This window comes from Bubalus kerabau, chromosome 1 (assembly GCF_029407905.1).
Source record: "Bubalus kerabau isolate K-KA32 ecotype Philippines breed swamp buffalo chromosome 1, PCC_UOA_SB_1v2, whole genome shotgun sequence".
In the NCBI taxonomy this organism is placed as follows: Eukaryota; Metazoa; Chordata; class Mammalia; order Artiodactyla; family Bovidae; genus Bubalus; species Bubalus kerabau.
In genome coordinates, this window is record NC_073624.1 from 176,252,284 (window position 1) to 176,279,775 (window position 27,492).

Sequence of the window (27,492 nt, forward strand, 5' to 3'; positions counted from 1 at the left end):
TGGATACATTTTATATGTTCATTATTATTGTACCCATTTTTTTTTCTGATTAAAAGAAAAAACAGAACTAAGACATTTTGACCGGCATCCTACACACACTGTGGGCCCCGAGGGTGGGAACCCGGCCTAACGGATCAGCTAGCCCCACATGTGTGCTGGCTACCTCACCCCTCCCTGGCAAAACCACTTCCTCTGACCTTCTCAGACAGAAACGGCCCAGATCCCTGCGGCTGAGCTGTGGCCTCCCTGCGGACCTATCGCCCTGGTACAGCTGGCCTGGATAGCTGCCTCCCCCAACCCCCACCGCCAAGTGAAGGCTCCAGTTGGATTGCCCCCAGCCCCCCGCTGGCCCCCCGCACCAGGGGTTGTGATGGGGGTTGGGGGTGCTGGTCCTGGAGTCCATAGTGCTCAAATAGGAGACGCGTGGAGCTCGGTTTCTCACTCACTCACCCACTGTGTGGCTTTGCGTGAGTCAGACTCCCTTTCAGTTTCCGCATCTGTGAAGTGGGCAGAGGGACAGCCCTCCTGAGCCACGTGATGATAAGGTGAGATAACCTTGCAGCATGCAGCATGGCGTTCAATTAAGAGGAACACGGGGACTCTTCACTGTGATTTAAGTTGATGCCTTTGTTCCTGGCTGAGGGAGAGGCAAGCTTGGCCTCCTCACTTCACCTCTCAGATCCTCTATGCCTTCCCCAGCCCGATGGATGGGCTCCCAGCCTTGAGGAGGGGAGCAATGCTGTTGTGGAGGGACAGAATCGACCAATAGACCTTTATCACAGAAAGTCTGACCATCGGGGACCTCATTTACATGAAGCTCAGACTCTAGAAACATGAGCTTTTTCAGTCTCCAGGCCACCTCCCTGAGGCCCCACCACAAAGGGCGCCACTCTGATGATGCTGTGTGGGGGATGTGTTCTTTCACAGGCCAAGTCCTCCCCTGAGGCTGTCACAACAGAATCACCCCCACCTCTTGGTGACCAGTCTTTGAACCTGTGAAAAGACACGTGGCCCTCGGAGGAACATTCCAGAAGGGGACCAGCAGGGAGACAGTAGGGCTGGGGGGCTCCAAAACTCCTGTCCATCCCCTTAAGTCAGCCCCTTACTCTAGGATCTGGGATCCTCGCTGGAGGCCTCAGCTGGTGTGACATTCAGTGGACCCTGTGTGGCGTGGCTCTCCGGTAGCAGTGGCCACAAGAGAGTCTCAGCTCTGGGACACTCTGGGCTGTGGACGCCAGGGCTGGGGAAGCCCTGTCAACTAGGCTCTGTCAACTAGGCTCTGTCAACTCGGGGCTTCACGTGGCTTCATGGTTCTCATGTTCATGCTCCAATGCCTCCATTCTATCAATTCATTCATTTGTTCATTCCACAGACACTGGCAAGCCCGACCTGTGGGCACCATGCTGCTGCTGCTGCTAAGTCACTTCAGTTGTGTCCGACTCTGTGTGACCCCATAGACGGCAGCCCACCAGGCTCCCCAGTCCCTGGGATTCTCCAGGCAGGAACACTGGAGTGGGTTGCCATTTCCTTCTCCACGCTAGATGCTGGTAAAGAAGACCAAAGAGATTCTGTTCTTGTCCTGCCGGAGCTCATTATGGTCCATGAGGAGACTGATGCCATGCAAGTCCACATGCAGGAGAGGCTGGCAGAAGAGAGAACATCAGGGGAAATGTCCCGGGAGAGGAACAAACTTGGCAGGCTTGCATAGCAGACAGGCAAAGTATCCAACAGGTGGAGACAACCCAAACATCCATCAGTGGGTGAACGTAGAAAAGATGCGGTCCATTCACACAGTGGAATATTACCCAGCTATAAAAAGGCATGAAGCACATGACTGATCCCCAAAATTTTATGCTGAGTAAAAGAAGCCAGATGCACATCACACAGTGTACGATTCTATTTATATGAAATGTTCAGGACAGGCAAATCCATCGAGACAGAAAGCAGATCAGTGGTTGCTGGGGGCTGAGGAATGGGGAGTGACTGCTAATGGGTAGTAGGTGATAAAAATGTTCCCAAACTGACTGGTGATGGTTGCACAACGCTGTGACTAGTCAAAACTACTGAACTGCACTCTGCGGTGGGTGAATGCTATGTGTGTGAATCACATCTCACTAGAGCTGTTACTGGGAAAGACAAGGATGCTGGGAAAGACCGAAGGCAGAGGGGAACAACAGATGAGGTGGTTGGATGGCATCACCAACTCAATGGATGTGAGTTTGAGCAAACTCTGGGAGATGGTGAAGGACAAGGAAGCCTGGCGTACTACAGTCCATGGGGTCACAGAGTCGGACACAACTCGGTGACTCAACAACAGAAGCTGTTATTAGAAAGAGCCGAGGTATCGTGTGTCTCGGTACGGGGGGGAGATGGTAGTGGAGAAGCTGATTCTCTACCTGCCGCCTCATCAAGATATTTAGAAACAAGGAAAAATAATGACTCTCTGAGCAAGAGGCTGATACAAGGTGGGACTGAGGAGCTTAAGGATCCCACCTGACCTGGGTGGGAGCAACCGATGGAAACTTGGGGCATTATGGAGCAAATACTTGACAGCTCAAAGCTGTTAACTTGGATGACCCATCCCTGTTAGACAAGATGTAAAACAAGAGGTGAGCTTTTCTCTTGGGAGACGAGTTAACAATGCTAATGGTAATGAATCAGATAACGACAGAGGCCTTAGCAGCAAGCCGGGGATGTGCCCTCTCAGGACTTTTCAGAGCCATCCCGTAAGGTGGAGACCATGACACTGTCCACTTTACAGATGAGGAAACAGGCTCAGCCCTGGTTGAGCGGGGGGTCTGAAGCAGGATCTCCTGATAGGTGAGGGAGGGGGCTCACAGTGGAGTGCTCAGCTTGGCAAAACAGGTGTCAGCAGGACCAAGAGAAGCTTGGCAGCATGGCAGGGTACATGTGGACACAGTGGGCTCGGTAGAGGGCACGATGCTGGCAGTGAGTGCTCTGTTTTCCTATGCTGTATGTGTATGTGTGTTTGGGGGTGCTGGAAAGCTTATTTTCCCAAGTCAGTCTTCTTATAATTGTGTCACCTCCTCAGAGCTCGGGGCTACCTTCTCCTCCAGCTTGGGTTAACCTGCTGCCTCCACGTTGATCCCGTCCAGACCCGAGGCCCCTGCTGACCTGGGCTGCATTTTAAATAGCAGGCATCCTGTGAACCCAAAGTCTGGCCACATCCGTGTACCTACACGGAGAATGCGGACATAAAGATCCGTTAGCTTTGAAATGAGCTTTAATTTGTTTTCTGTAAGTGCATTTATCGACGTAAACAGAGCAGGTTAAAGAGATTTCCAGGGGAGAGCAGACTATTGCTGGTATGTTGGTTTTAATTCAAAAAAGAAAGAGAAAGGCTCCCTGGTGACACCCCTCTGACCTGGCAACCTGGTCCTGACTGCCATCTCTCCAGGAACTTAAGAGCTGTTGAAACAGCAGTGGGCAACGACGGCAGTTGAAAACCCACCCAGACTGCTCTGCAGCCAGGCCCTGCAGCCCACCCCGAGCTCTCGGCGCGGGAAGGGTGTGCGTGTGTTCCCGATAGATCACCTGGGCCTGCCATTGTAAATCAAAGACGGAATCACCTCCTGACACTACGGATCTGGAAAAATAAAAATCTCTAGCAAGAATGTTCAATTTGGAGACGACGGGGGAGGAGGAGGAGCGGGCGCCCTGGCGGAGGGCGGGCTGAGTGGAGACGGTGCTTGAGTGGGGCCCCCGAGGCACGCACGGGACCCCTCAGTGCTCAGGGGGGCTGCGGGAGAGACCTGCCAGCCGAGTGCAAGGCCCGGCTGGATCAGGGGACCAAACCTGGCTGTAAACAGGAAAGGCCACGCCATGCTTCTTTCCTCAGGATTTCCTTAATTTGTGCTTCCCTTTGGTTTGACAGTTAAAATGAGATGGGATGGGGGGAACGGGGCGGGGCCGGGGATAATGGTTTCTGTCACTTGTCCAGAAACCGAGAGAAGAGCTGACAGCGGGCGTCAGATGTGCAGGGCGGGTGCTTCCCGGCCTGACGTGGCTCATTGCGCTCAGCGTGGCGGAGCCGAGCGCTCCGGGAGCGGTTGCCAGCCTCTGGGGGCCTCGCTTCTGCCGCAGGGGGACGTGGATGGTGGGCAGGCTTCCCAGTGGGGCTCTGGCTCTCGAGGCCCAGGGGTGGTGGCCTGCCGCGTGGGCTGCTGCTGACGGCCACGCCGCGACGCCATCTCTCTCTCTAGTTACACTGTGTGGACCCATTCAGCGGACGTCGCAGGAAAGACAGCAGGTTCTTTTCACTCACTCTATCTCCAGAGTTGAAAAAGAGCAGTTGCTAAAATAAACGATTTCTCGATTGTGTTCTGGTGGCCGTGGGCCCAGTGGCCGCGGTGCGGCTGGGGGTGCTGGAGGGGGGAGGGCCCCAGCTGAGTGAGGGGCTCACTCAGGACAGGCACAGTCAGCTGGGCCGAGCGAGGCTCAGAGTAAGGCGGAACTCCTCACAGAAGAACACATCGGAAGAAGCTGCTCCTCTTCTGCTGGTCCGGGGTGATTTTGACTCCTTGGTTGCTCCCCTGGGGGCTGTTGCCTTCCTGAAATCACAAGGGGTTTTCTGGGGTTACAGCCAAGCAACATGAGCTCTACATCCCTCAATCAACCAGCCAATGTATCCATCTGTCACCTTCCAACCAACTGTCCACCCGTCTCCTTCCTTCCTTCCATCCAACCATCCATCCATCCCCTTCCATCCAACCACCCACTCCCTCCCATCCATCATCCATATACCCTCTTCCTTCTTTCCATCCATCCCCTTCCCTCCAATCATCCATCCATCTCCTTCCAACCAACCATCCCACCCATCCCCTTTTATCATCCATCAATCCTTCCAGCTGTCCCCTCCAACGGACAACTCAAATTTCAAACCCCCGTAGATCTGCTTTTCATCTACTAGCCAGCCATCGCTCCTTCTAACCATGTATTCCTTCAATCACTCATTCATCTACCCATCCACCCTCTCCAACATCTTTCCAACCACTGATTCACCCATCTCACGCTCTTCTCCCCTATTTCCTTTTTTCCAGTCACCCATCCTTCCCTCCTTTCCATCTCCTATCAGTGAGGCAGCCGAGGGGCAGCAAAAGGCTCTGCCTCTTGGGATGTGGAGGTGCTGCGTCCCAGGTCCCACTGCCACTCACACCCTCTGGCCTCCCTGTCCCTCTGCCAAGGCCCCGGCTCCCACCTCTCCCCATGGTTCGCCCTCCGCCCTGCTGCAGGTGAGGCGCGCCCTACACTCGAGCCCTTCTAAACCCGTCAGTGCTGCTGCCCAGCATCTGAAGCCTCTGATCTGGCCCTGCCAGCCCCGACATCTGAAATCCTGTTTTTTCTGACATGTTTGGAAGGGTACAGGTGCTGTTTCTTTGACTAATTTCTTCTCATCTTTCAGCTCTCAGGTAAAATCTGAATTTATTCGACAGTAACTGTTGAATGTTATAACAATGCCCAACTTATACAATGTCCCATGTCAATTACATTAATAAAAAAATAAAAAAACCGACAGGAAATGATCTGGGACTGCCACTCTGAACATAAACAAAGGTAGTAAGAACTGGACAGAGTTTAACTGTTGGTGATTTGCAACTTAGTTAAAAAAAAAATTGAAATTACACAGATTATCACTGAGCATCAGCATCTCATAATCTACGCCTTGGAAGGAGGCAACCAACAGGCCTGGATGAAAAGCACAGGCAGGGACATTCCTGGTGGGCCAGCGGTTAAGAATCCACCTTCCAACGCAGGGAATGTGGGTTTGATCCCTGGTAAGGGAATTAAGATTCCACATGCCATGGGACAACTAAGCCTGTGTACTCCAGAGCTCATGCTTCATAAGAGAAGCCTATGCGCTGAAATTAGAGAAAAAACCCACGTGCCACAACAAAGATCCAGCACAGCCGAAATAAAAAATAATAATCGTACAATAAAATAAAAAAAATAAAAGCATAAAGCGCTGTCATGATGGCCAGCGTAACTCCCAGTGGGCCCAAATGAGTCAGAATGATGCTTAAGAATCAAAATTTTACCGTTATATTGAAGAGAAAAGAATTCTAAGAAAATTACAACCGTAAGAAAATTTTTCTAAAAGTACGTTGGCTTACATAGACTGTTTCCTGTTTTGGCTAAAGAGCTGCTACTCAATCGATCATGTGCCCTGCAATTCAATTCAGAGCATCTTAGAATTAATGACCAGATGTAGAATGGGTCATAAAGAGAGTGCTTCAAGCTCTTGTATCAGACAATAGGAAGCATCACTCGGCAGGAAAAGAATGGTTCCTGAAACAGAGGCCCTGGAGCAAGACTCACGACAGCATGTAGGTGCTGAACACGCCCAGAACACAGTCCAGCGTTCAGACCCCACCAAGACAGCACTAGTGCTGCTGAATGCTGGGGACCATGAAGCTGCTCCTGTGGTAGACCAGCAAGCTGGAGCTGAATCAAAGGTGCATGGGGAGGCGCTCAGGACCATGAAGCTGCCCTTGTGGTAGACCAGCAAGCTGGAGCTGAATCAAAGGTGCATGGGGAGGCGCTCAGGACCATGAAACTGCCCCTGTGGTAGACCAGCAAGCTGGAGCTGAATCAAAGGTGCATGGGGAGGGGCTCAGGCAGGACCTCGCAGAAGCCTCAGAGCCCTGGGGTGCACCAAAGGTTGCCACAACTCGCAGACTGAGGCTGGAAGGAAAAAGGCTATCAACTTGCCAGACTTGTCAGGATGGAAAACCAGCAGCTGTCAAGACACAAGCCTTGCTTGGGGGCCTTGCTACTGGGTAGGCTGTGGTTCTAAGCCCGCCTGGCGGGTTGTTCTGCAGGAGGCCCTCCATCTTCCTGTGTGCTTGGCTCCTGAGAAGGGAGGAAAGGGCCCTGTGTCCCCAGCCAGCTGGTGGGCTTAGTGAGCAGTGGGTGCTACTGAGTAGCTCTGGGCCAGAGGAAAGATGAAGCTCATGACGGACTTCCCTCGTGGCACAGTGATACGAATCCGCCCGCCAAAGCAGGGGACATGGCTTCGATCTCCCATCTGGGAAGATGCCACATGCTGTGGAGCAACTAAGCCCGTGCACCACTACCGAGCCCGCTCGTTGCAACTATTGAAGCCCTCGAGCCTAGAGCCCGTGATCCATAACAAGAGAAGCCACCGACTGTAGATGAGAAGGCAGCGCACCATAATTTAAGAGTAGCCCCCAACTCTGCAACAAAGACCCAGTGCAGCCAAATAAATAATAAAATAAATAAATTAAAAACAACAAAAACAACTATGTCATTCTTAAAAAAAAACATGAAGCTGATGAGCAAGCTCAGGGTGGATGCCCCACCCCACCTGCTAACTCGGCCCCCCTTCCTAGCGATGCCCTACTAGGTGCAGCCCTCAGAAGCAGGGCCCTGCCCAGGGACGCATCACACCACTGGTGGCGATGCTGGCCCGTTCCAACAGGGACACCCACTTACCAATTTTTTATCCATTTTTGCTTTGATGTCTCTGGCGAGAGTGTAAAATGCCTGTGGAGTAAGCACACAGTTAGCACCCTGGGGGTGGGAGGCAGATGGGGGCTGGCTGGCTCCTGGCCCCTGCCACGCAATGCATGTGGCTCAATGGTAGAGCCAGTGGGGGTAACAGTGTTAGGGCAGAGACCCAGGCATGGTGCTCACCTGTCCATCCCCATCTATCTCCTGTCGCTGCAGGGATACCCCCCCTCACCCAGACCACCACTTCCCCTGAGCCAATGATCCTGGGAGGTGGGATCACCCTTGACTGGTCAGACAGGAAACTGAGGCTTGGAGGGGGCCACGTGACTTGTCCCAAGGCAGCCAGTGGCTCGTTGACTCCTTGAGCTCTTGTCCTCGACCCCTGTGCTCTGTCTGCCTGCTCTGCCCTGCTTCTAACAGTCAGAGGCAGGGCATAAAGACAAGTGGCTGGCTCCCTGGCCAAACAAGCTTCATTCTGGGTTGCTGCCCTGAAAGGCCTGTTAGGTAGGGTCAAAGGTTCATCTTCCCAGCATGGGTGAAGGCTCGAGCTGACCTGGCCCCAGGCTGCTGCTGGTCCCAGTCTCCTGACCATTTATTTCCTCCCTTCCCTCATCTGGGCAACACTTCCAAACCCCACTCTGGCACCAGCCCTGCCCCGGGCCTAATACAGGGACGAATCAGCCTTAGCATGTGCTGTTGAGGGGCTCCTGGTCTGGGGAGAGGCAGAGTCTCACCGAAGACTCGTTGATGTGGTCAAGTTCTGCTGTGGAGAGGGTCTTGGGGTGCTGGGGATCCCCAAAGTGGTGGGCCTAAGGGCCTGGGGGATGGCACAGGCCTCTTGGGGGAGTGGCTGCATGGGCTCGACCCTAATGGGAAAGGGAAGGGGGATGGGACCACAGAAGGCTTGGAGGAGGGCACGGCCCAGGGGGCCAGGGACAGAGAGAGGTGGGTGAGGCCTGAGTCATGGGCGACACACATTGGCTGGGCCAGCTGGGGATGGCTTTCTGTGCCTCTTGTAGGTGGCTGAGGTCGGGAGTGGTGTGGAAGATCCATTCTGGAAAGATCTCAGAAGTGGCAAAATGCAGCAGAAGGCAGGGGAGCTATAGAGCTGGTGGAGTGGAGAGGAAGGCCTGCCTTGGCCAAGTCTTGGCAGGGCCCCTGCTCTGGATGGGCGGGCGCTGTGAATGAAAGCACGCACCCGGAGGTGGGGCTGGGCGCTGGCCACTGGAGGACTCTCTGCGCCTCGGTCCCCCCACCCACAAAACTGCGCCTGCTCCCCAGCGCAGCCCGAGAGCCAGTGAGATCCTGTTCCAGGTATCCAGCTGGGACCGGCCCCTGCTGGTGTCAGAACAAGGGGGCGATTCCCCCAGACTGCTTGGGCCTTGCAAGGGGCCTGGCACATGGTGCTGCTCAAGGAGAACCTCTCGGTCATCAGTCTAGAGGCTGCGGGGGCCTGTGGCCAGTCCCTGAGACAGAGCCTCCTTGGAGGGTACTATCTGACCCTCGGCCCAAAGGGGCTCGTGCTGCGAGCCTGGGACTCACGTTCTCCACGTTGATGTTGGCCTTTGCGCTTGTCTCCATGAACTTGATTCCATAGTCCAGGGCCAGCTGGGAGGGAGGGAGACACACATGTGAACATCAGCCGCTGGGTGCTTTGACCCCCAAACAGCACGCTAAGTGGGTAACAGTGAGGGGGGCCTACGCCCTCCAGCCCCTGGCGGAGAGCAGGTGGTGAGTGTCCCTGGCAGGAGGGTCTCGGGGCCTGGCTCAAACCGTGGCTCTGTCCTCTGCCCCTCCGGCCTCACGGGGACTCACGCGATGCAGGGTGGGGGCAGCAGGGCATGCCAGGAAGCCCTCGCTGCTTTCAATCTTTAGGTGAAGCCTGGCTAGGCACGTGCATCCCACCTTCCCTTCCCACGGCACATGCCCACTGACATCCGACTCCACTGTGTGCCTTAGCGAAGCCTAGCATCCTAGGAGGGTGGGTCACCTTTGTTCATAAAGATGGTGAGGGATTCTCCCCTTCTAAAGCCTGCCCCCCAACCCCATCAGGGGCAGGGCAGGGCTGGCCTCTGTGCAGGAAACTCTAGACCCTGAGGTCCCTCTGCCCCACAGCATCTGGCAGTGCCAGGCCCACACTGGTCACCACACCCACCTTTTCTCCCCGTTCCTTGGAAACTTGTCTCTTGTCATTCACGTCACACTTGTTCCCAAGGATCATCTTTTCGACGTCTGCAGAGGCGTGCTGGGGAGGAGGGGCAGGTGGGGGAGGGGAGGGGTGAGGCAGACTGGACTGTAGGCCCGCTGCCAACCCGCGCCCAAGGCCAGAGAGGCGTGGCCCGGACGGCTGGACACGCCCCGAACACAGGGCAGGCTGCAGCTCAGAGAGGGCGAGGGGCCTGTCCCGTGTCTGAGAGCCAGGGCCAGGGCCGAGCACAGGGTTCTGCCTGCCACCCCGACCAAGTGCACGCTTTCTGGCGGCCAAGGACGCCTTCTCTATGGGCTGCATCAACCAGGTTATCGTGCTTGTCCTTGGGCTCCTGGCGGTGTCTGGCCTAGGGGGCAAGTGACCAGGTCCTGGCCCCTGCTCGCCTCTCTCCTTCCCCGGCCCCCCTGCTGGAGGCGTCAGCCGCTGTCCTAGGACTGTCTGCCTGGCTCCGCTCCCTTGTTTTGGGTTCCAGACACAGGCTGTGCCCGGGGTGGTCCTAGCCCTTGGCAGTCACCAGCCCTGGGTGCTCTGCCTTAAGGGCGTTTCCTTAACTCTGCCCTCATGCCTGAAAGGGCTTCCCTGGTAGCTCAGCTGGTAGAGAATTTGTCTGCAAAGCAGGAGACCCCCGTTCAATTCCTGGGTCGGGAAGATCCACTGGAGAAGGGATAGGCTACCCATTCCAGTGTTCTTGGGCTTCCCTGGCGGCTCAGACTGTAAAGAATCCACCTGCAAAGTGGGAGACCTGGGTTCAATTCCTGGGCTGGGAAGATCCCCTGGAGAAGGGAATGTCTACTCACTCCAGAATTCTGGCCTGTAGAATTCCATGGACAGAAGAGCCTGGCAGGCTACAGTCCATGGGGTCGCAAAGAGCCAGATATGACTGAGTGACTTTCACTTTCACTTCATGCCTGAAAATGGTTCCTTCTTCCATCTCTCCTCTACACTCCACAGTGGGCCTCACTTCCTGAAGGATTAGGCCATGAGAGGCCCTTAGAGATACATCAGCGTCCAAACTATTACAGGAGGATTTCAAAAGGTCCTTAAAGTACAGGCAATGGAAAGTTATCCAGACCCATGATCAAGCCTATCTAGTTTCTCAAGGAGGGAAAAAAAAGAGTGGGCTGACTTCATGGTCACTCACTTTAAATCAGAGACATCAGAAAAACAGAGGGTCTGAACCTCAGCTCTGCCACCATTGACAGTGTCGCTTTTCACCACTCTGACCCTGGGTCTCCATTTTGGTGTTATAAATGAAGTGATAATGTTTCTTATCTTTAAAAAGTGGGTCAAAGGTGACTAAAGAAAACAGAACCTTTCTGTTCTCAAAAATACAGTTCTTTTTCAAAAAGTGTGTGTGCTTTTTCATTCGAGCACAGAACGGGTTTAACATTATTACTTTAGATAAATAAGTCAATACACTTTTTTAAAAAAAGAAAAGGTTCTTCTTGCTGTAGCTTAGATCTGGCCTCAGAAAAACGCCCTCTGCCGCTCCCAAACGTCCTACTAACTGGCAGGCTCTTGCCTACTGGCCAGAATGGAGAGCTTCCAGAGGCTGGTGTGAGGCCCTGCCTGCCAGCACACATGGGGTCCTCAACCCAGAGCACCTGGCCACAGGTGCTGGCCGTGCTGGGACCGTCAGCCCTGGCTTCACAGGTGCGTGAAATTCTCAGATCGGAAGCCTCGCCCGGTGAGTCATCAAAAGCCATAAGTTTGTCATCGGGGGAGGCTTTGGGGGTGAGGGCAAGCTCTTTGGAGAGCAGGAAGATGACCACACTGGTTTTGGGACCAGTGGGGTAGGAAGGGGGGCCTGGGGTTCTCTTCCCTTGGGGCTCAAGGTCTCTTCCCATGGGCTGCTGCAGGGCCAGCACGGTCGTCCTGAGCATGGGTCCCTCCTCCCAGCTCACAGCCTGCTCCATGGCAGCTCAAAGTCCGGCCTGACACGCCCTCACCACACCCTCCAAGTAGAAAGGTCACACCACTTCGAGACCTTTCCTTCTCTAGAAAGCAGAGTGCTCTCGGGGCCTGGGTCTCCTTCTTCCTTGATCTGGGGCTGCCCAAACCAGACAGCCCAGCTGGCGGAACGGGCTCTCGGGGCTGCTCTGTGACGAAGCCACGCTTGGGTGGTTTCTGGGGTCGACTGTGTGGATTCCCGTCCCTCTTTGTTCCTAGCGAGTTACTTCAAGGTGCCTCTGTGCTCAGGGATCTCATGGGTAAACCAGGGCGCTCCTGGAGACTTACCTCTTCAATGTTCCGAATCCAGTTCCGGATGTTATCAAAGGACTTCTCGTTGGTGATGTCGTAGACCAGCATGATGCCCTGAGCAGGGGGAGACAGACACACAGGCTCTGGACAAGCTGCGAGCTCTCTCGGGGGGAGGACCCAGCAAGGCGGGCAGCAGAGACCCCGACAGGACACCCTCCCGGACCCTTCGTTCTGCTGGGCTCAGGCACCAGCCTCCCCCTGGTGGCCCAGGCTCTAGTCCTGTTCCTTGGCCACCAATGTGACCCTTCCTCAGAAGCCCAGACACTACTACCCTCATGCTTACAGAGGAGCCCTGCAGGCAGGAAAAACACAAGCCCTCATGCCTTGGCAGCCAGTGAGGTCCCAGTGGCTGGCCTCTCAACCTTGCCTCCTGTAGCCCCTGCTCTACAGACTGTGCTCCGTGGTCCTGATGCCCACCGTGCTCCCCCTCTTGCCACCCTTGGCGGCCTCTTCCACACCCACTCACCCTGCACGCACCCTGCTGAGCCTTCTCCTAGACTCAGCCAGGGCCGCCTCTTCTGCTCATCCCAGCATCACCCCTCATCTGGTGCCCACCATGAGCTGGGCACTGTAACAGGGTCTCCCTGAGACCCACAGGCTTGGGTCGGGTGCCCCACTGTCCCCACTGTGAGAACGGGGACCCTGAGGCTGCAAGTGGGGGTGGTGGGAGAGGGGCTAGGTCCCTCTCTCCGGACACATGAGAAAGTAAAGGACCCAACTGGGGTCTAAGCCTAGGGGGACAAACCCTGATGCCCATGTGCCTTCCAGCAACCCCACCATCATTGGGCTGGTTTTAAGCCCTGGGGCAGACAACACTGAGGCCTCTGTGGTTCTGTAACCAACGTGTGAGCAACTGGGAGATGGTCCATGGGTTCTGAAACAGCTGCAAAGTGAACCCGCCTCCGCTTGAGCCTACAATCTGCCATCGCCAAGAAGGACAAATACCCTACTTGATAAAAGAGGAAACTGAAGTACAGAGAGAAGTGACCTTTATGATTCCAACCTGGCTCTAATGCAGCTGATGACAGGAACCTCCCTGGACCCTCCATAGGATCCAGCAGTGCTCAGGGCCACCCTGTGACAGGCCCCCTGCCGCCCTGGACATCCCTGCAGGGCACGTGGTGAGCCAGCCTGCAACAGGATCTCCGGCCCCGTGTGGCTCAGCCCCTGGGTTCCGAGGCACACGGCCCCAGCTGTCCTGCTGAGGCCCGGCTCACTCCATTCCATCACCTTACATGGTTCCCTGGGTGGGGGTCAGTGGTAGAGAATCTGCCTGCGACGCAATGCAGGGGACTTGGGTTTGATCCCTGGGCCGGGAATATCCCCTGGAAAAGGAAATGGCAACCCACTCCAGTATTCCTGCCTGGAGAATCCAATGGACAGAGGAGCCTGGTGGGCTACAGCCCATGGGGTTGCCAAGAGTCAGACACGACTTAGTAACTAAACAAGCACCACCTGCTCCAGGGGCCTAAACCCTCTGTTCACAAGCTCTGGTGCTGGCCAAGATGTCTCGAAGGCCGCCTGAATTTGCAGAGTAAGAACACGGGCCATGTGTGCTGGGCAGATAACCACAGGGCGAGGCTGTGGCAAAACCACAGAGAGGGCAAGCAAGCCATTGCAATTCCCAGTCCCCGCTGTGACTGTGAGGCTGCGTAAGTGGCCGTATAGCCCGCCACAGCCACGACTTCTCAAAAATGCCACCTGGGAACCCTCGTTCAGTGGTCTCTTGCAGAGACTAAACGGAGATTGCGGACAGGAAGACTTGGAGGAGCTTTTAGTGGCTGTGATGTGTGCCACGCTCCAGCCAAGGGGAGCGTGAGAAGATGACTCTGGCAGGTGGACACTGAATCGAGCATCACTGGGGCCTCTACCCATGGGGCAAGAAACACCACAGGCCTGGGAGGCCTTTCTGCCCCTTTATTCAGGGACTGGCCCCTCTGATGGCCTAGGATTCTGCCGCCACCACTGCTGGGTTGGCCTTGGAATCAGGTCCCAGATTTTTACCTGTAGGGGCTTGAGGTGGCGGGGAGGGGTGGGCGCGGGTTAATGAATACAACTCTATCAGGAAGGCACAGGAGTCCCTGGAAAACATCTGTTGTTGCTCAGTCATGTGTGACTCTTTGCAACCACATGGACTGTAACCCACCAGGCTCCTCTGTCCATGGGATTTTCCAGGCAAGAAGACCTCCTTACATTCCTACAGAAGGTAAAAGTCTTCTGTGTAAGAAGTGGGTTGCCATTTCCTTCTCCAGGGGATCGTCCCGATCCAGGGCTCGAACCTGCGTCTCCTACATTGGCAGGTGGAATCTTTACCACCAGGTCACCAGGGAAACCAAAAACACAGGATCACTCTATCTCTGGTCCTCCCTGAAGCTCCCCTCAAGGCTCCAAGTGAGCTTCTTCCTGGCCTGTTAGGGCACAGCTCCCCAGACCTGACTGCAAGCTTACAACTGGACACCGGATGTCCGATGCTCCCCAAACTTTGGACCCAAGGGTCTAGTGCCACAAGGACAAAGGAAAGGTGACGATGAGCTGCAGCGGTGGCAATGTTCCCTGCCCTATCCTTTACGGCCACCCCTGGCTGTACAAGGCTCTGGGGCACCGGAAGTGCGGCAGGTGGGACTGAGGGTCTGGGTTGCCAACGTTAACAGATTTAGATTCAAATGGCCATACCCAGCTGGCAGCTTCCGTATGAGTTAGCGTAGGTCTGGGAGGACACAGTCATCTTGGGGCTGGACAGGGTCTCACAGATGGCTTAGTCCTGCCTTGTCGGGAGCTCGCTAAGGACACGGGCTGGGAAGGGCCACTCACTACCGGCCCAGACATTTATCTTCTGTGTGAATTTAAGCAGGGCCTGAAATGGTGCCAAGCCTCAGGCTCCTCATCTGTAAAACGGGGACGATCATGGCACCTACACTCAGGGGTTTATGGTCAAGACCTAGGCCCTCTGCCAGCTGCAGGGAAGGGTGTGGCGAATGGGGCAAGTGGCTGGTGGGTGGGGGTATTATTTCAGCCCAGAGAGGGACAGGGTTTGCCTGAGGCCACACAGCAAAAGCTCCCCCAGGATCCAAGTGCCCCAAGACCTCTGCTGTACCAGAGCACAGCAAGGTGAGGGGAAAATTAGTAAATTAATTTTAATGAGGAGCACTAAGGTTGCAACCCACATGATTGAGTTTCTATTATGTTCAGATGCTGTGTGGGATGCTCTAAATACTTAATGCTTCTATTCATTGCTGCTGCCAGCATTTCCCAAGCTCCCAGCACCCTCAGTTTGGTCCCAGGCATCGGGCATGTGCCGGGGACCCAGAGGCAGCCCAGCCCTCCTGGAGCTTTCGGCCTAGTGGAGGAAACAGGTCTAAGCAGCTGATTGATGGGGCAAAGCTGGAGCTGGAAACGGGGAACTGGCCATCTATGCTCACAACTGCCTGGGACACTCCTGTTCTCTGTACCACTTTCCAAAGTAAGGAGAACGCACTCAGAGAGCGACCCAGGTGGCTGAGTAGGTCTTGTGAACCTTCCTCCCACTCCCCGCAGCCCCTGGGCACCCTGCTTTGTATACACTCCTCACAGGTGCAGGACCTGCTTGGAGACCGTGAGGACAGGACCCTGGCCCAGGCCAGGTTGCTCTCTGCATCTGATTTGGGCCTGGCCTAGAGAAGGTGCTTGGTGAAAATATTTGATGGATGAAGAGTGAGTGTCCCCAATCGCCTCATCCCGCCTCAGGCCCAGGAAGCAGATATAACAGACAACAACCCAGAGCAAGTCGGCTCCTGGAAGATCTTTAAGTTTTCGGTAGCAAATTCCACAGAGACTGATGTGGGCCACGTGAGCGCTCCTCAGCGTTGGGGCATGCCAGATCCGATTTACCTGACCTCACCTGGAAGAACCGGCTTCCTGTGTCTTCCTTCATTCCTGGGGAATTAGGTTTCCTTGAACCCTGCATTGTCTCTGGAGCCGGAAGGGGATGCATGGACAAGGGGGTGGAGGTGGGGCACAGAGCCTTTTCCTAAAACTAACCTGGAACCAAGGACCCCTGAGGAGCCAGCCCATGGGCTCTTCAGAAACTTCAGGTATCAGTGTCTAAGGACGAGACATTCACTTGACTTGAAAAAAAAAAAGCCCCAAACCCCACGCAAACCAATACATACCATTGCACCCCTGTAGTAGGCCGTTGTGATCGTCCGAAACCGTTCCTGACCAGCTGTGTCCCTAACGATGAGAAGAAGAAGGGATATTAGCGGTGATGCAGAACAATCATCACAGTGAGAACGAGGGGCATTTACCCAGGACGGACAGCCAGCTTTCTCATGGGCCATCATCTCCTGATTCATTACTCTGCTGCGGGGCACTGCCCCCCATCATTAGAGAAAGAAACCACGGCCAGGGCAGCTGTCTGACGTCTCCTGGCCGGGGATATGGCAGAATGACTCCTCTTCCATACCCTGTCTTCCTGGGGATTTCCCTCAGGGTTTATGGGCCCCAGAAGAGCCAAGGTTGGATGGTATTATCTGAAAATCTGGGGCCAGGTGTGTGGAAGGGGCTGGTCAGGTGCCAGGGGGACACAGCCCTCCTTGGTGGGCTGAGTTAGGGGAGCCCCGAGAAGCTCAGGAAGCAGCTCCATGCTCACCATCTTGGTGGAGACCCGGGGGAAAGGCCTTCCTTGTGGGTACGGTGGCGACACTTGGGTCAGATATGCCCCTGCCCAGCCCAGCTCCTGGCACGGAGGGTATTCAGTATTCTGTTTGAAGGTGACAACTGGCCGGTGGCAGAGCCAGGACAAGACCACAGCTTTTGTCTCTGGGCCCAGGGCTCCTCCTGCGACCCTGCACCACCCTCTGCTCAGGGCTCGGCATGTCCGGACCAGACAGACACACCTGATTTGGGGCCATGTTGACTTTTGGCCGCCAATAGCAGGTGACGTTAGCAGTTATGATCAGTTATGATTTTACGACTGTTCTAGAAGAGTTTTAAGACAGTCATTAACCCCACTGTGATTGCTAAGAGCAGAAGCAGGAGGAGGGGAGGAAAAGAAAGCACAACTCCTCCTTGCTGGTGTGGTGTCCCTTTGAACTTGGGCACTGAGGCTGCCAGGGAGCCAACGTGTTGTAAAATACAAGAACTTGAATGGCCTGTAACTTACGAGGCGGCCAGAGACCGGCTGCCTCCCAAGCTCAGGAGGATCAGTTAGGCCACAAACAGAATTCAATTCTGAAGTCGGGCTCAGAGGTGGAGACCCCTCAAGTTGAGGGGACCGCCAGGCAGATGGGGCAGCGCTCAGCATCTGAGACTTGAGCTGGGGAGATGAGCTGCAGGGAGTGGGCTCCGCAGCCCATCTCACAGCCCCCATCCCACACACAGGCATGTGCCTGGATTGGAAGGACTGAGTTACCCTCCCCAACGTGACCTCTCTCTGTGTGGTTCAGGGTTTGCATTTCCCCTGCGACTGACGGGGCTGCAGGCTGAGGCTCTCCTACATCTGACCACCTGAGCCCAGCCTTTCCAAGGCCGGTAGCCTACGGACCACAATCCGTGATGGGGACTCACAAATTCTGATTTTATGGAGCACAGGAAGTCAGTCCCTGGTGAGCCAAACAGAAACAGATCTCACTGTTGGGCCTGGCCTCAGCTCATTTTCGGTTCTGGGGTTTCAGGTCTGCGTGTTAGGAAGTGAGGCCTGGGTGTCCCCAGGAGAGAAAAGAGGAAGTGATGTCAGGCCTCCTTCATCAAGCTGATGGGCTCATGGAGAGGCCGGGCAGACGTATCCTGCTATTTTGGTAGCCTTCACTGCCGCCACGAGGGTTCTCTGTGAGCGCAAGGGGAGCAGGCTGCTCTGAGGCGCAGTGTGTGCCCACATGTGAGCTGGGTCTGGTGGCTATGTCCTCAGAGCAGGTGGACACCGACTCTAAGCCCCATCAACCAGCAGAGCACCGTTCCTGGGGCTTCTGTCGGCTCCTCCTTTCCTTTTCTGGCCATATAGCTGGGGATATGGGGCTTCCCTAGTGGCTCAGATGGTAAAGAATCTGCCTGCAATGCAGGAGACCTGGGTTCAACCCTGGGTAGGGAAGATCCCCTGGAGAAGGGAATGGCAACCCACTCCAGTATTCTTGCCTGGAGACTTCCATGGACAGAGAAGCCTCATGGGCTGTAGTCCATGGGGTCGCAAAGAGTCAGACACGACTGAGCAACTAACATTCACATTTCTGGGTATGTGGGATCTTAGTCTGACCAGGGATCGAACCCATGCCGCGTGCAGTGGAAGTGCAGAGTCTTAACCACTGGACCACCAGGGAAGTCCCTTCACCTGGGGCTTCTGAAGAAAGCCCAAAGTGTTTGGGCTAGGCCAAAGAGATGAGGGCCATGGTCGGGTGGTGCGGGGCGCGGAACCAGGGGCTTCTAGCTCAAAGCACTTGCTGGCGGAGGGGCTGATGAAGGCCACAATGCTTACCATATCTGTAGCTTAATTCTCTTGCCATCGAGCTCTATGGTCCTAATTTTAAAGTCAATTCCTGAAAGAAAAGAAAAGAAAGAAGGCACATCACTGTCAGCCTCTCTCCCAAGCTGCATCTACGGCGGGTGCTGCCAACCTGTGCAGCCACAGCTGCCACAGTCTCGGGGGCACCTGCTGGCGCCTGGGCAGGCAGGGTCTCTAAACCCCTCAAACAAATCTGGAGGTGCCTGGTGACCTTTCTCCTCTCACAGAAGGGGAGGCTGAGGCTCAGAGGACAGAATGGAGCTGCCCAGAAGGAAGCTGGCGAGGCGCAGGGCTGGTGGGCAAACCCAGGCAGCTCAGGTGCCGAAGCCTTGCTCTCTTCCCTTCCCTGGTCGGCGGCCTCATGGAATGGGTGCCAGAGCCCCCCACTTCCCGCCACCTGTACCTGGCCCTCCGAGCACAAGGGCGCTGGGCCCGAGATGTGCCTGATGCAGATGGAGGGCTGGCATTTACACGTGTAGGTCCTTCTCTGTGAGTGATCCCCACCTGCCTGCCTGCCTGTTAGCCTGATAAAACCTGCTGAAAGACCCCCTCCCAAGAAGCCTTCCTGACCCTGCCCTCCTTCTCTCCCACCCTCTGGCCCCAAGCCCCTTTCCCCAGCATCAGGGCGACCTCTCAGCCTTCTTAACTGCCCTCCAGGCTCTCCCACCACTGTTCCCTCAATCCCCTCCCGAGCTTCCAAAACACACACTCAACCATGTCACTGAGCTAACCTCAGCTCCAAACCTTCTAGTGTGTTCACCAGCACACGAGTGGATAAACAAAACAGTCTGTCCCTACAGAGGAATATTACTCAGCCATAAAAAGGAATGGAGCCCTGACACACGCTGCTACGCAGATGAACTCTGGAAATGACACTGAGTGAGAGAAGCCGGACAGGAAAGGTCACATATATATAATTCCAGTCATGAAACATCCAGAAACGGCAAACCCAGAGTGACAGAAAGGAGACTACTGGTTGCCGAGGGGTGTGGGCTGTCTTTCTGTCATAATGAAAATGTTCTCAAACTGACTGTGATGATGGCTGTACAACTCTGAAAACGGGTCTGAAGCCACTGACTTACACACTTTAAATGGGTGAGCTGAATTATATGTCAATAAAACTTTTTTTTTTTTTTGGCCATGCTGTATGACGTGCAGGATCTCAGTTTCCCGACCAGGGACTGAAATGAGCCACAGCAATGAAAGCCTGGGATCCTAACCACCAGGCCACCAGGGAACGTCCCATAATAAGATTGTTGAAAAATTTCCCCCAACACCTTTCAGTGGCTTCCCACTGACTCCTTGGCCCCAAGATAAAGTGAAAACAGTTGCCCAAGTGCGCTAACCTGGCCCCCTCAGAACCCATGGCTCTCAGCCTCCTCTCTGGCCACACCGCCCAAGCATGTTTCAGCCTCAAGGCTTTTAGGTTTGCTCTTTCCCCTCCTGGAATGTTCTTTCATTTCATGGCCACCTGGCTCCCCTCTCCCTTCACTCAGGTCTCTGTTCCAGTCACCTCCTCGGGGAGCCTTCCTAACCATCCTCTCTCCTCCAACCTGCTTCATCTTCTTCATGTATTATCCCTGACATTGTTTATTCACTCCATGACGCTAGGAGCAAAACGTGATGATCTGAATAGCCTGTGTGCAGGAGTAACAGCTAAGTCCAGTCTTTGCCCCTAGGAGTTTGTTCTAAACCTCTACCTGTGGGGACTTCCCTGGTGTCCTGTGGCTGAGACTCTGCACTCCCAATGCAGGGGACCCAGGTTCGATCTCTGGTCAGGGAACTAGGTCCCACACACAGCAACTAAGAGTTCACATGCCACAATTAAGCCCTGGTACACCCAAATCAATCAGTCTATATCTATATCTATATATTTATTCTCCGCCTGTCAAACTTTGAGAGTGAGGCCTGGCTTGACCCTTAGAACCTAGGGTTCATGTGTGTGTGCTCAGATGTTCAGTTGCGGTCGGACTCTTTCCGACCCCACGGACTACAGCCCGCTAGAATACCTCTTAGGGATTCTCCAGGCAAGAATACAGGAGTGAATTACTATTTCCTCCTCCAGGGGATCTTCCTGACCCAGAGACTGAAGCTGGTCTCTTGCGTCTCCTGCATTGGCAGGTGCATTCTTCAACCACTGAGCCACCTGGGAAGCCTAGAACCCCGCAGGGGAATGCTAATTCCATCCTTGCCTGCCTTAGGAGCTGTCCTGTGGACGAGAGGGAATGTAAGCCTGCATCTAAGCACTGGCCTTTAGAACATAAGCTCCAGGAGGGCAGGTGCTCTTTATTTATGACTGCATCTCGAGTGACCAAGTGCAGCAGGGGTGAGTACGTATTTGCTAGAAGCTGATCACTTAGTCCTGCACACAAACTTTGACTGCAGGCCTAGCTAGTTAACAGTTCCGCTTCCTCCTGATCCATCCAAGTCACCCCTCCAGCTCCTACACTGAGCCAGATGCCTGGTGTGCAGCAGGCACTGGGGAAAAGATGGCTGCGTGAAAAAAAAAAAGAGCAATAGATTTACATGGTGCTGCGTGGTTTACCCAGCACTTTCACGTATATCATCCACCTCCCTGAAGGAATGAATGAATGGGACTCTAAGGAGAAGCCAGGGCTTGAGCCAGGCTGGGGAGAGCTAACTCCAGGAGCCACGGGGCCAAGTTCACACCACAAATGATCGATGGAGCTTATGAGAGCAGGCTTTGGCAAAATGTAACCTGGGCAGAAAATGAACAACCACTTAATCCCCAATCTATAAAGAAAATACAGAGGCACGCTCAGTGCCAATCGCCTCTATGCATTAGGCTGTATTTCAGGACTAAGCCACATGCAAGAGGCTTCTTAAAGCATTCTAAAAGTCTTCCTAAAACATCCCCTGCTCCTGTTATACATGTGTGTGTGTGTTACTCAGTCGTGTCCAATTCTTTGCGACCTCCAGGCTCCTGTGTTCACGGGATTCTCCAGGCAAGAATACCGGAGTGGGTTGCCATTCCCTTCTCCAGAGGACCTTCCCCATCCAGGGATTGAACCCAGGTCTCCTGCATTGAAGGCAGATTCTTTACTTTCTGAGCCACCAGGAAAGCCCACATACATGGGAATGTATGAAATCAAGAAGCATTGCCCAATCGACAGAACCCAAAGCACCACTCTATCTGCCTCTTGGGTTTTACTAACACACCAAGTTTAATTAGGAACTGTAAACTTTACAAGGCCTGAGTTATGAGGCCATACCTTCAAGGTCACGGGGAATTAAAATTTCCTAGAAAACAGAGGCCAGCAGGAAGGCTACACATGTAATGAGGAGCCTGAGGTCGGGGGGCGGGATCCTGGGTTTAAGTGCCACGCCCACTGCCTTAGATGACCTTGCCCAAGTTACATCCTCACCTGTAAGTGGAGGCTGGCCTCCTCAGAGACTAGACTGGGTTTTCCCGTCAAGAATTAAGAACCAAACAAAAAACTCAACCTCCAAATTCTCACCAGGAAGGTTCTGACTCTGGGAAACCGAGGTCTGGACTGAGAGCGAGCCACAGTCTACCAGGAGTGAATATCACTTCCTGATTGGTGGGGGTGCAAAGGTAAAATCCCAAAGTTTGACCTTGGTGTTAGTGAAGGGGAGGAATCAGAAGGACCTGTGTCTGGGGAAGGATGCTGTCACGGTAGGAGACACTATGCTTCCTCTAGATGGCCACTGACAGTGGAGAAAGCCCCCTGTTCATTGTACAGCTCTGATCCTCCACCATCCAGGCACTGGCTAAAACAGAGAACACCACTCCCAAACTGAATAAACAGGGCTTGGAGAGGTGAAGTGCTCATTCAAGGGCAAACAGCACCTGGACATCAGAATAATGACTGCCAGTCCCATTCTTTTTCCAGTCCCATTCTTTTTCCATTTGGCAGCTAAGTGTCTTGCAAAGTGCAGCTCTGGAAGAAGGCAAAGATGGAATCAGCAGCTCACTATGGGGATTAGGGAGATAAGGCACACCCGGGTAAAGCAAAGCCCATTTCCTAGGTTTTTTTCCCCAACTCCTGGGCTTAGTGATCTTTCTCCCAGTTCCCCACTCCACAGCAAGGCTGCATAGTTTACAGGCTACCGGCTTAATGGATGTTACTTTCAGGTCAAACCCTTTCATGCAGACAACGGTCATTTTTGTGGGGTGGGGAGAAGTCAGCTCCACTTTCATGGATGTCAGAACTGAGAAGCAACAACTCTGTTCCACCACAATGTGGGCTGGCCCCTGCAGGCAAGGGCAGTTCTGCAAAGTGACAACCAGTGTCCTGGGCCGAGCGATAGGGAAGTCAGGGCTGTCAGTGGCAGCGGCTGATTTTGGTTTCTCACTGTTGCTTTTATCTGGCATCCGCCTCGAGATGACAGGTCCCAGAGCAGACAGCTATCAATTGCCATTTCTGTCACCCTCGAGTGGGATGGAAGGCTGGGCACGGGCAGGGAAAGTCTCTGGACTCCCTCTTACCATTCCTTCTAGAAGAAATTCATCCATGGGGGAAACAGGTCAGGGAGAGGGATGCAACCCCTGAATATTCCAGAGGAAAGAAGAGGAGATGTCTGGGTTGGAGTCCTGGCTTTGAGATGGATCAGCTGTGCTTGTCCTGGGGGTGAGTGCTCACATCTCTCTGGGATGGCTGAGCCTTAATTTCTGGGTTCAGACATAAAGTGAAAGCGAAGCCGCTCAGTCCTGTCCGACTCTTTGCAACCCCATAGACTGGCCTATCAGGCTCCTCCATCCATGGGATTTTCATACATATCTGGGAACAAATACCATCCTTGCCACCTGTAGATGGTGTGACCACAGGCAAGTCTAGTATCCTCTGTGAGCCTCAAATTCCTCATCTGTGAAATGAACTAATAACAGCACCTAATACAGAGCATTCGGAAGTGTGATAAAGCACCATAAAGAGCCTGGCACACAGTAAATGCGTAATAAGATCAGATGTCACTTGTCGCTGTCCTTTCCCCATGAACAAATTCTCCATGTCTGTTTCCAATTAGTAAGACGAGGAAACCAAAAACTGCTTCAAGGGCTGCTGCAAAGACCGAACAAGACGACGGGGGCCAAGACCTCAACCAGGACATATACTCCCTGAGCAGGCTGAGGGTTGGGGCCTCAGTCTTCCCATCTGCAAAATGGGCACCTGGTCCCCACTCCCTCCCATGTCCGGGGAACCCCCAAACGATGATGCAGGCGACTGCTCTTTAACCCTCTGCCTCCCTTAGATCCTCTGAGATCCCTGGTCCATCCCGCCCGGCCGCTCCCTCAGCCCCAGCTCCTCAGGGGCGCGCCCGGCCCGGGCCTCTCGCGCCCCCGGCCGCTCCCCAGCCCCGCTACCTATGGTGGAGATGAAAGTGGAGTTGAAGGCGTCCTCGGAGAAGCGGAACAGGACACAGGTCTTCCCCACCCCCGAGTCCCCGATCAGCAGCAGCTTGAACAGGTAATCGTAGGTCTTCGCCATATTACACTCTCTCCCCGACGGGAAGTGCTGCTAGCGCCTCGCCACTGGCCGCTAGCCCCGTCCATCAGCGCCGATCCCGCCCCCGATTGGCTCCTGGCCCGACGCGCGTCACCGCGGCCGACGCCAGCCCCCGCACCCCGCCCGCCTCGGGAAGACTTGGGGAAGGAGCGAACTGGGCGCAGAGCCGGAAGCGACCCAAACGCGCCGTTCATTGGCCGGCGCTCAGGAAAAGGCGGGCTGCGATTGGCCAGCGGTGAGACGTCAAGGAGCTTCAAATACGGACAGGGAGGAGGCGTGGCATCCTCTGTCCCCGCCTTCTTCCTTCCACTCTGGGGCGGCCCCGCCCCGCGATGGGATGGGGATAAGCCGGGAGCTTGGTCAACGGCTCCGCGCGCCCTCAAACCAGGGGCCGGTCTGGAGCTTGTGCGCACGCGCGCCGGGAAGGCCGTTGGCGCCAGCAGAGGGCGCACGCGCGTGGGGTCTGTGGCGCCCGCGCTCCAAGACCCGCGCAGCCTCAGTTGGTGCCCGGACAAGTGCTGGGAGGCAGCGTGGCTGTGGTGGTGCGGTGTGGAGGCGTCTGCGTCGTTCCAGGGGAGCCAAAGCGCAAAGGAGAGCAGGGGCGCCGTGATAGTCGAAGCGAGGTCCCCTTGAGACCTGCTGAGGGACCTCGGCGCTGGCCAGGGGACCTACCTAGAGATACCCAGACCTCATTCACCAAGCTGCGCCCTGAGGCCCGCAGGACTCCTCAGGACGGGCCCACAAACCTGTTTAGAAGTTATCCAAGTCTTACCCCGGAGCCTCGCCTGCGGCAAGCCAATCAGCTCTTTGAGGCGCACCTGGGGGCTTCGGAAACCTCAGGCGTTAGCACAGTGTGAATTATAGGGAATACTTAACAGGCGTTGGTTCTGTGCCTGCCAGTGTTGTCAGCATTTACATAGTGTTTTAACCCCACCCCAACCCACTGAGGTGGGTATTATTGTCGTCCCCCCATTTTATGATGAGGAAACCGAGACCACATAGATTAAATGACTTTCCCAGGGTCTTAACCAGGTAGGCTGGATTTTGAACTCAAAGGGATCAGCTTCAGAGGTTGAGGTCTTTTTTTTTTTTTGTCTGCACTATGTTGCTCAAATGGTAAAGAATCTGCCTGCAATGCGGGAGACCTGAGTTCGACTGCTGGGTGGGGAAGATCCCCTGGAGGAGGAAATGCCAACCCACTCCAGCATTCTTGCCTGGAGAATCCCTGTGGACAGAGGAGCCTGGAGGGCTACAGTCCATGGGCTTGCACAGAGTCGGACATGACTTAAGCGACTAACACACACACACGTACATGTTGCGTCCTTAGATCCCTGACCGGGTATGCCTCTGCAGTGGGAGTGCAGATTCTTAACCACTGGATCGCCAGGGAAGTCTGGAGGCTGAGGTCTTGATCACGATGTTTTCCTGCACCATTGAGATGAGCCATACCACTTGCAGGGCTTCCCCTGGTGCCTCAGAGGATAGTGTCTGCCTGCAATGCAGGAGACCCGGGTTCGATCCTTGGGTTGGGAAGATCCTCTGGAGAAGGAAATGGCAACCCACTCCAGTATTCTTGCCTGGAGAATCCCATGGACAGAGGAGCCTGGCGGGCTACAGTCCACGGGGTCGCACAGAGTCGGACACGGCTGAGCGACTTCACTCACTCACTCACTCACATACCATTTGCATGGCCACCGCTAGGTGTCGCTCTGGGGGTATCATGCCTGGAGACTTGCCCGAGGAACTTATAAAAGATGCCCCCTACCTCTCCTTCCTCCCACTGCAGCACATTTTTTTTTTTGCGAATCTTGCTATGGTTAGGAAGAGCTTCAGCCAGAGCCATTGGCCACTTCGCAGGTTTCTGCCTGTGTTGTTTGCTTCTATAGACCACATTCTCCGGTGGTCCTTTTCTTGGTACTGTTCCCATTTTATTTTCCTTTTATTACCCACACCACCTTTTCTTGGGTGCTGCTTCTCAGATTCCATTGCAGTCTTTGGAGGGGTTTTTTCTTGTCTCTTAGACATTGCTGTTCCTCATGGTTCTCTCCCTGTTCTTGCTTCCGGGGTGATCTTATTAACTTCCTTGGCTCCTATTATCTCTATGCTGGATGATTTTGTAGCCCATAGCTGAGCCATGCCTCCACGTCCCAACTACTTTTTGGGTATCTGCCTTTGTATCTGTTAAAGATAGCTCAAACTCATCATATCCACAACTGAACTTGTCATCTCCTACTCATACTAGCTTGAGTTATCTTCTGAGTGAGACCTAAGTTGCTTTGATACTTTTTCATCCTTCACAGCCTGGTTTTTAGAGGTTCTAAATGGCTCTTAAATCTTGTCTTTCTACCTCTGTTGCCTGTCAGATCACATCTCTCCACTAGTCTCCCCGATCACTGTCTAATCCAGATTCTGCCCTTCAGTGTGCTTAGTCTAAAACATTTATCCCTTATCCATCCATGGTCTATCGGCAGGATAAAGTCCTCACAATCTGGTCCTAACCTCACCTTCTGTCCCACTCACACTTCATGGGATTGGGTACTCCCAAGAGCTGCGACAGGTCAGTTTAACAAACATTACTTGTATTAAGTGCTGAGGCACCAGGATGACTAAAACGGTATACTGAGATTAGATTACAGCCCAAGGGGGGAGGGGGGAGATGAGGAACTTCAATCTAGCAATGGTAGGGTAGAGGACTGCATTATATTTCATTCGATCTACCAGCGTAACAAGCTCACAGTGTCAGCGTAACTGTTGAATTAAAATGAAGGAAATGTTTTTGATTGTACTAGGTGACAAAAAAATTGTTTGCCTTAATGTCTTAAAGGCTTTCATTTCTCCTTTTGATTCCCTATTCTCCTTCCTCAAGATCAGATCTTAGAGCAAACATCAAAGCAATTCAGGTAGTGAAACTGCAGTCATCTTTGACCTTTTCTTCTTTCAGTTAAGTTCAGTCGCTCAGTTGCGTCCGATTCTTTGCGACCCCATGAACCGCAGCACACCAGGCCTCCCTGTCCATCACCAACTCCCGGAGTCCACCCAAACCCATGTCCATCGAGTTGGTGACGTCATCCAACCATCTCATCCTCTATCGTCCCCTTCTCCTGCCCTGAATCTTTCCCAGCAACAGTCTTTTCAAATGAGTCAGCTCTTCACATCAGGTGGCCAAAGTACTGGAGTTTCAGCCTCAGCATCAGTCCTTCCAATGAACACCCAGGACTGATCTCCTTTAGGATGGACTGGTTGGATCTCCTTGCAGTCCAAGGGACTCTCAAGAGTCTTCTCCTTTAGGTTCTTCTTTAAGTTCCTGCCAACCAATAAACTAAGTCTTCAGATTACTTTCCTTCAGATCACTTCTCCCTTCTTACTCCATTATGGCAAGCACTATATCCTGGGTTAACTGAAATACTGTCCTAGCTGATCTTCCTGCCTCTAGTTTACCCTCACTCTAGTCCTCTGACAATGAATGCTAAGTGGATGTTCCTAAGTAATTTCTTCAATTTATTGATTACTGATCAGTGGCTCTCCATTCCTGACCAAATTAAGTTCAGGCTCTCATCAACGTGGACCCTGCC

The 27,492-nt window shown here is 54.0% G+C and overlaps 2 protein-coding genes across 2 annotated transcripts in view; both read right to left on the reverse strand.

Moving 5' to 3' along the window:
* Positions 1–27,492, reverse strand: part of FAM32A (family with sequence similarity 32 member A) — a 271,335-nt gene that overhangs the window by 40,516 nt on the left and 203,327 nt on the right. The window lies entirely within an intron of this gene.
* Positions 3,227–24,044, reverse strand: RAB8A (RAB8A, member RAS oncogene family). The gene is made up of 8 exons (XM_055542148.1): positions 23,779–24,044; positions 18,408–18,468; positions 16,111–16,171; positions 11,939–12,016; positions 9,647–9,736; positions 9,034–9,099; positions 7,474–7,524; positions 3,227–4,571 (listed from the first exon to the last, which is right to left on the reverse strand). Exons 1-8 carry the CDS (start codon positions 23,900–23,902, stop codon positions 4,479–4,481), a joined length of 624 nt encoding a protein of 207 aa, XP_055398123.1. The 5' UTR covers positions 23,903–24,044; the 3' UTR covers positions 3,227–4,478.

What these genes read in the sequence shown, in the direction of transcription:
- RAB8A (XM_055542148.1), bottom strand. Translation starts at nt 23,902, where the DNA reads ATGGCGAAGACCTACGATTACCTGTTCAAGCTGCTGCTGATCGGGGAC. An exon ending in CACTTTCATCTCCACCATAG is followed by an intron (nt 18,469 to 23,778) that starts GTAGCGGGGCTG and finishes CTTTTCTTTCAG; the next exon opens with GAATTGACTTTAAAATTAGG. An exon ending in AGAATTAAGCTACAGATATG is followed by an intron (nt 16,172 to 18,407) that starts GTAAGCATTGTG and finishes TCTCATCGTTAG; the next exon opens with GGACACAGCTGGTCAGGAAC.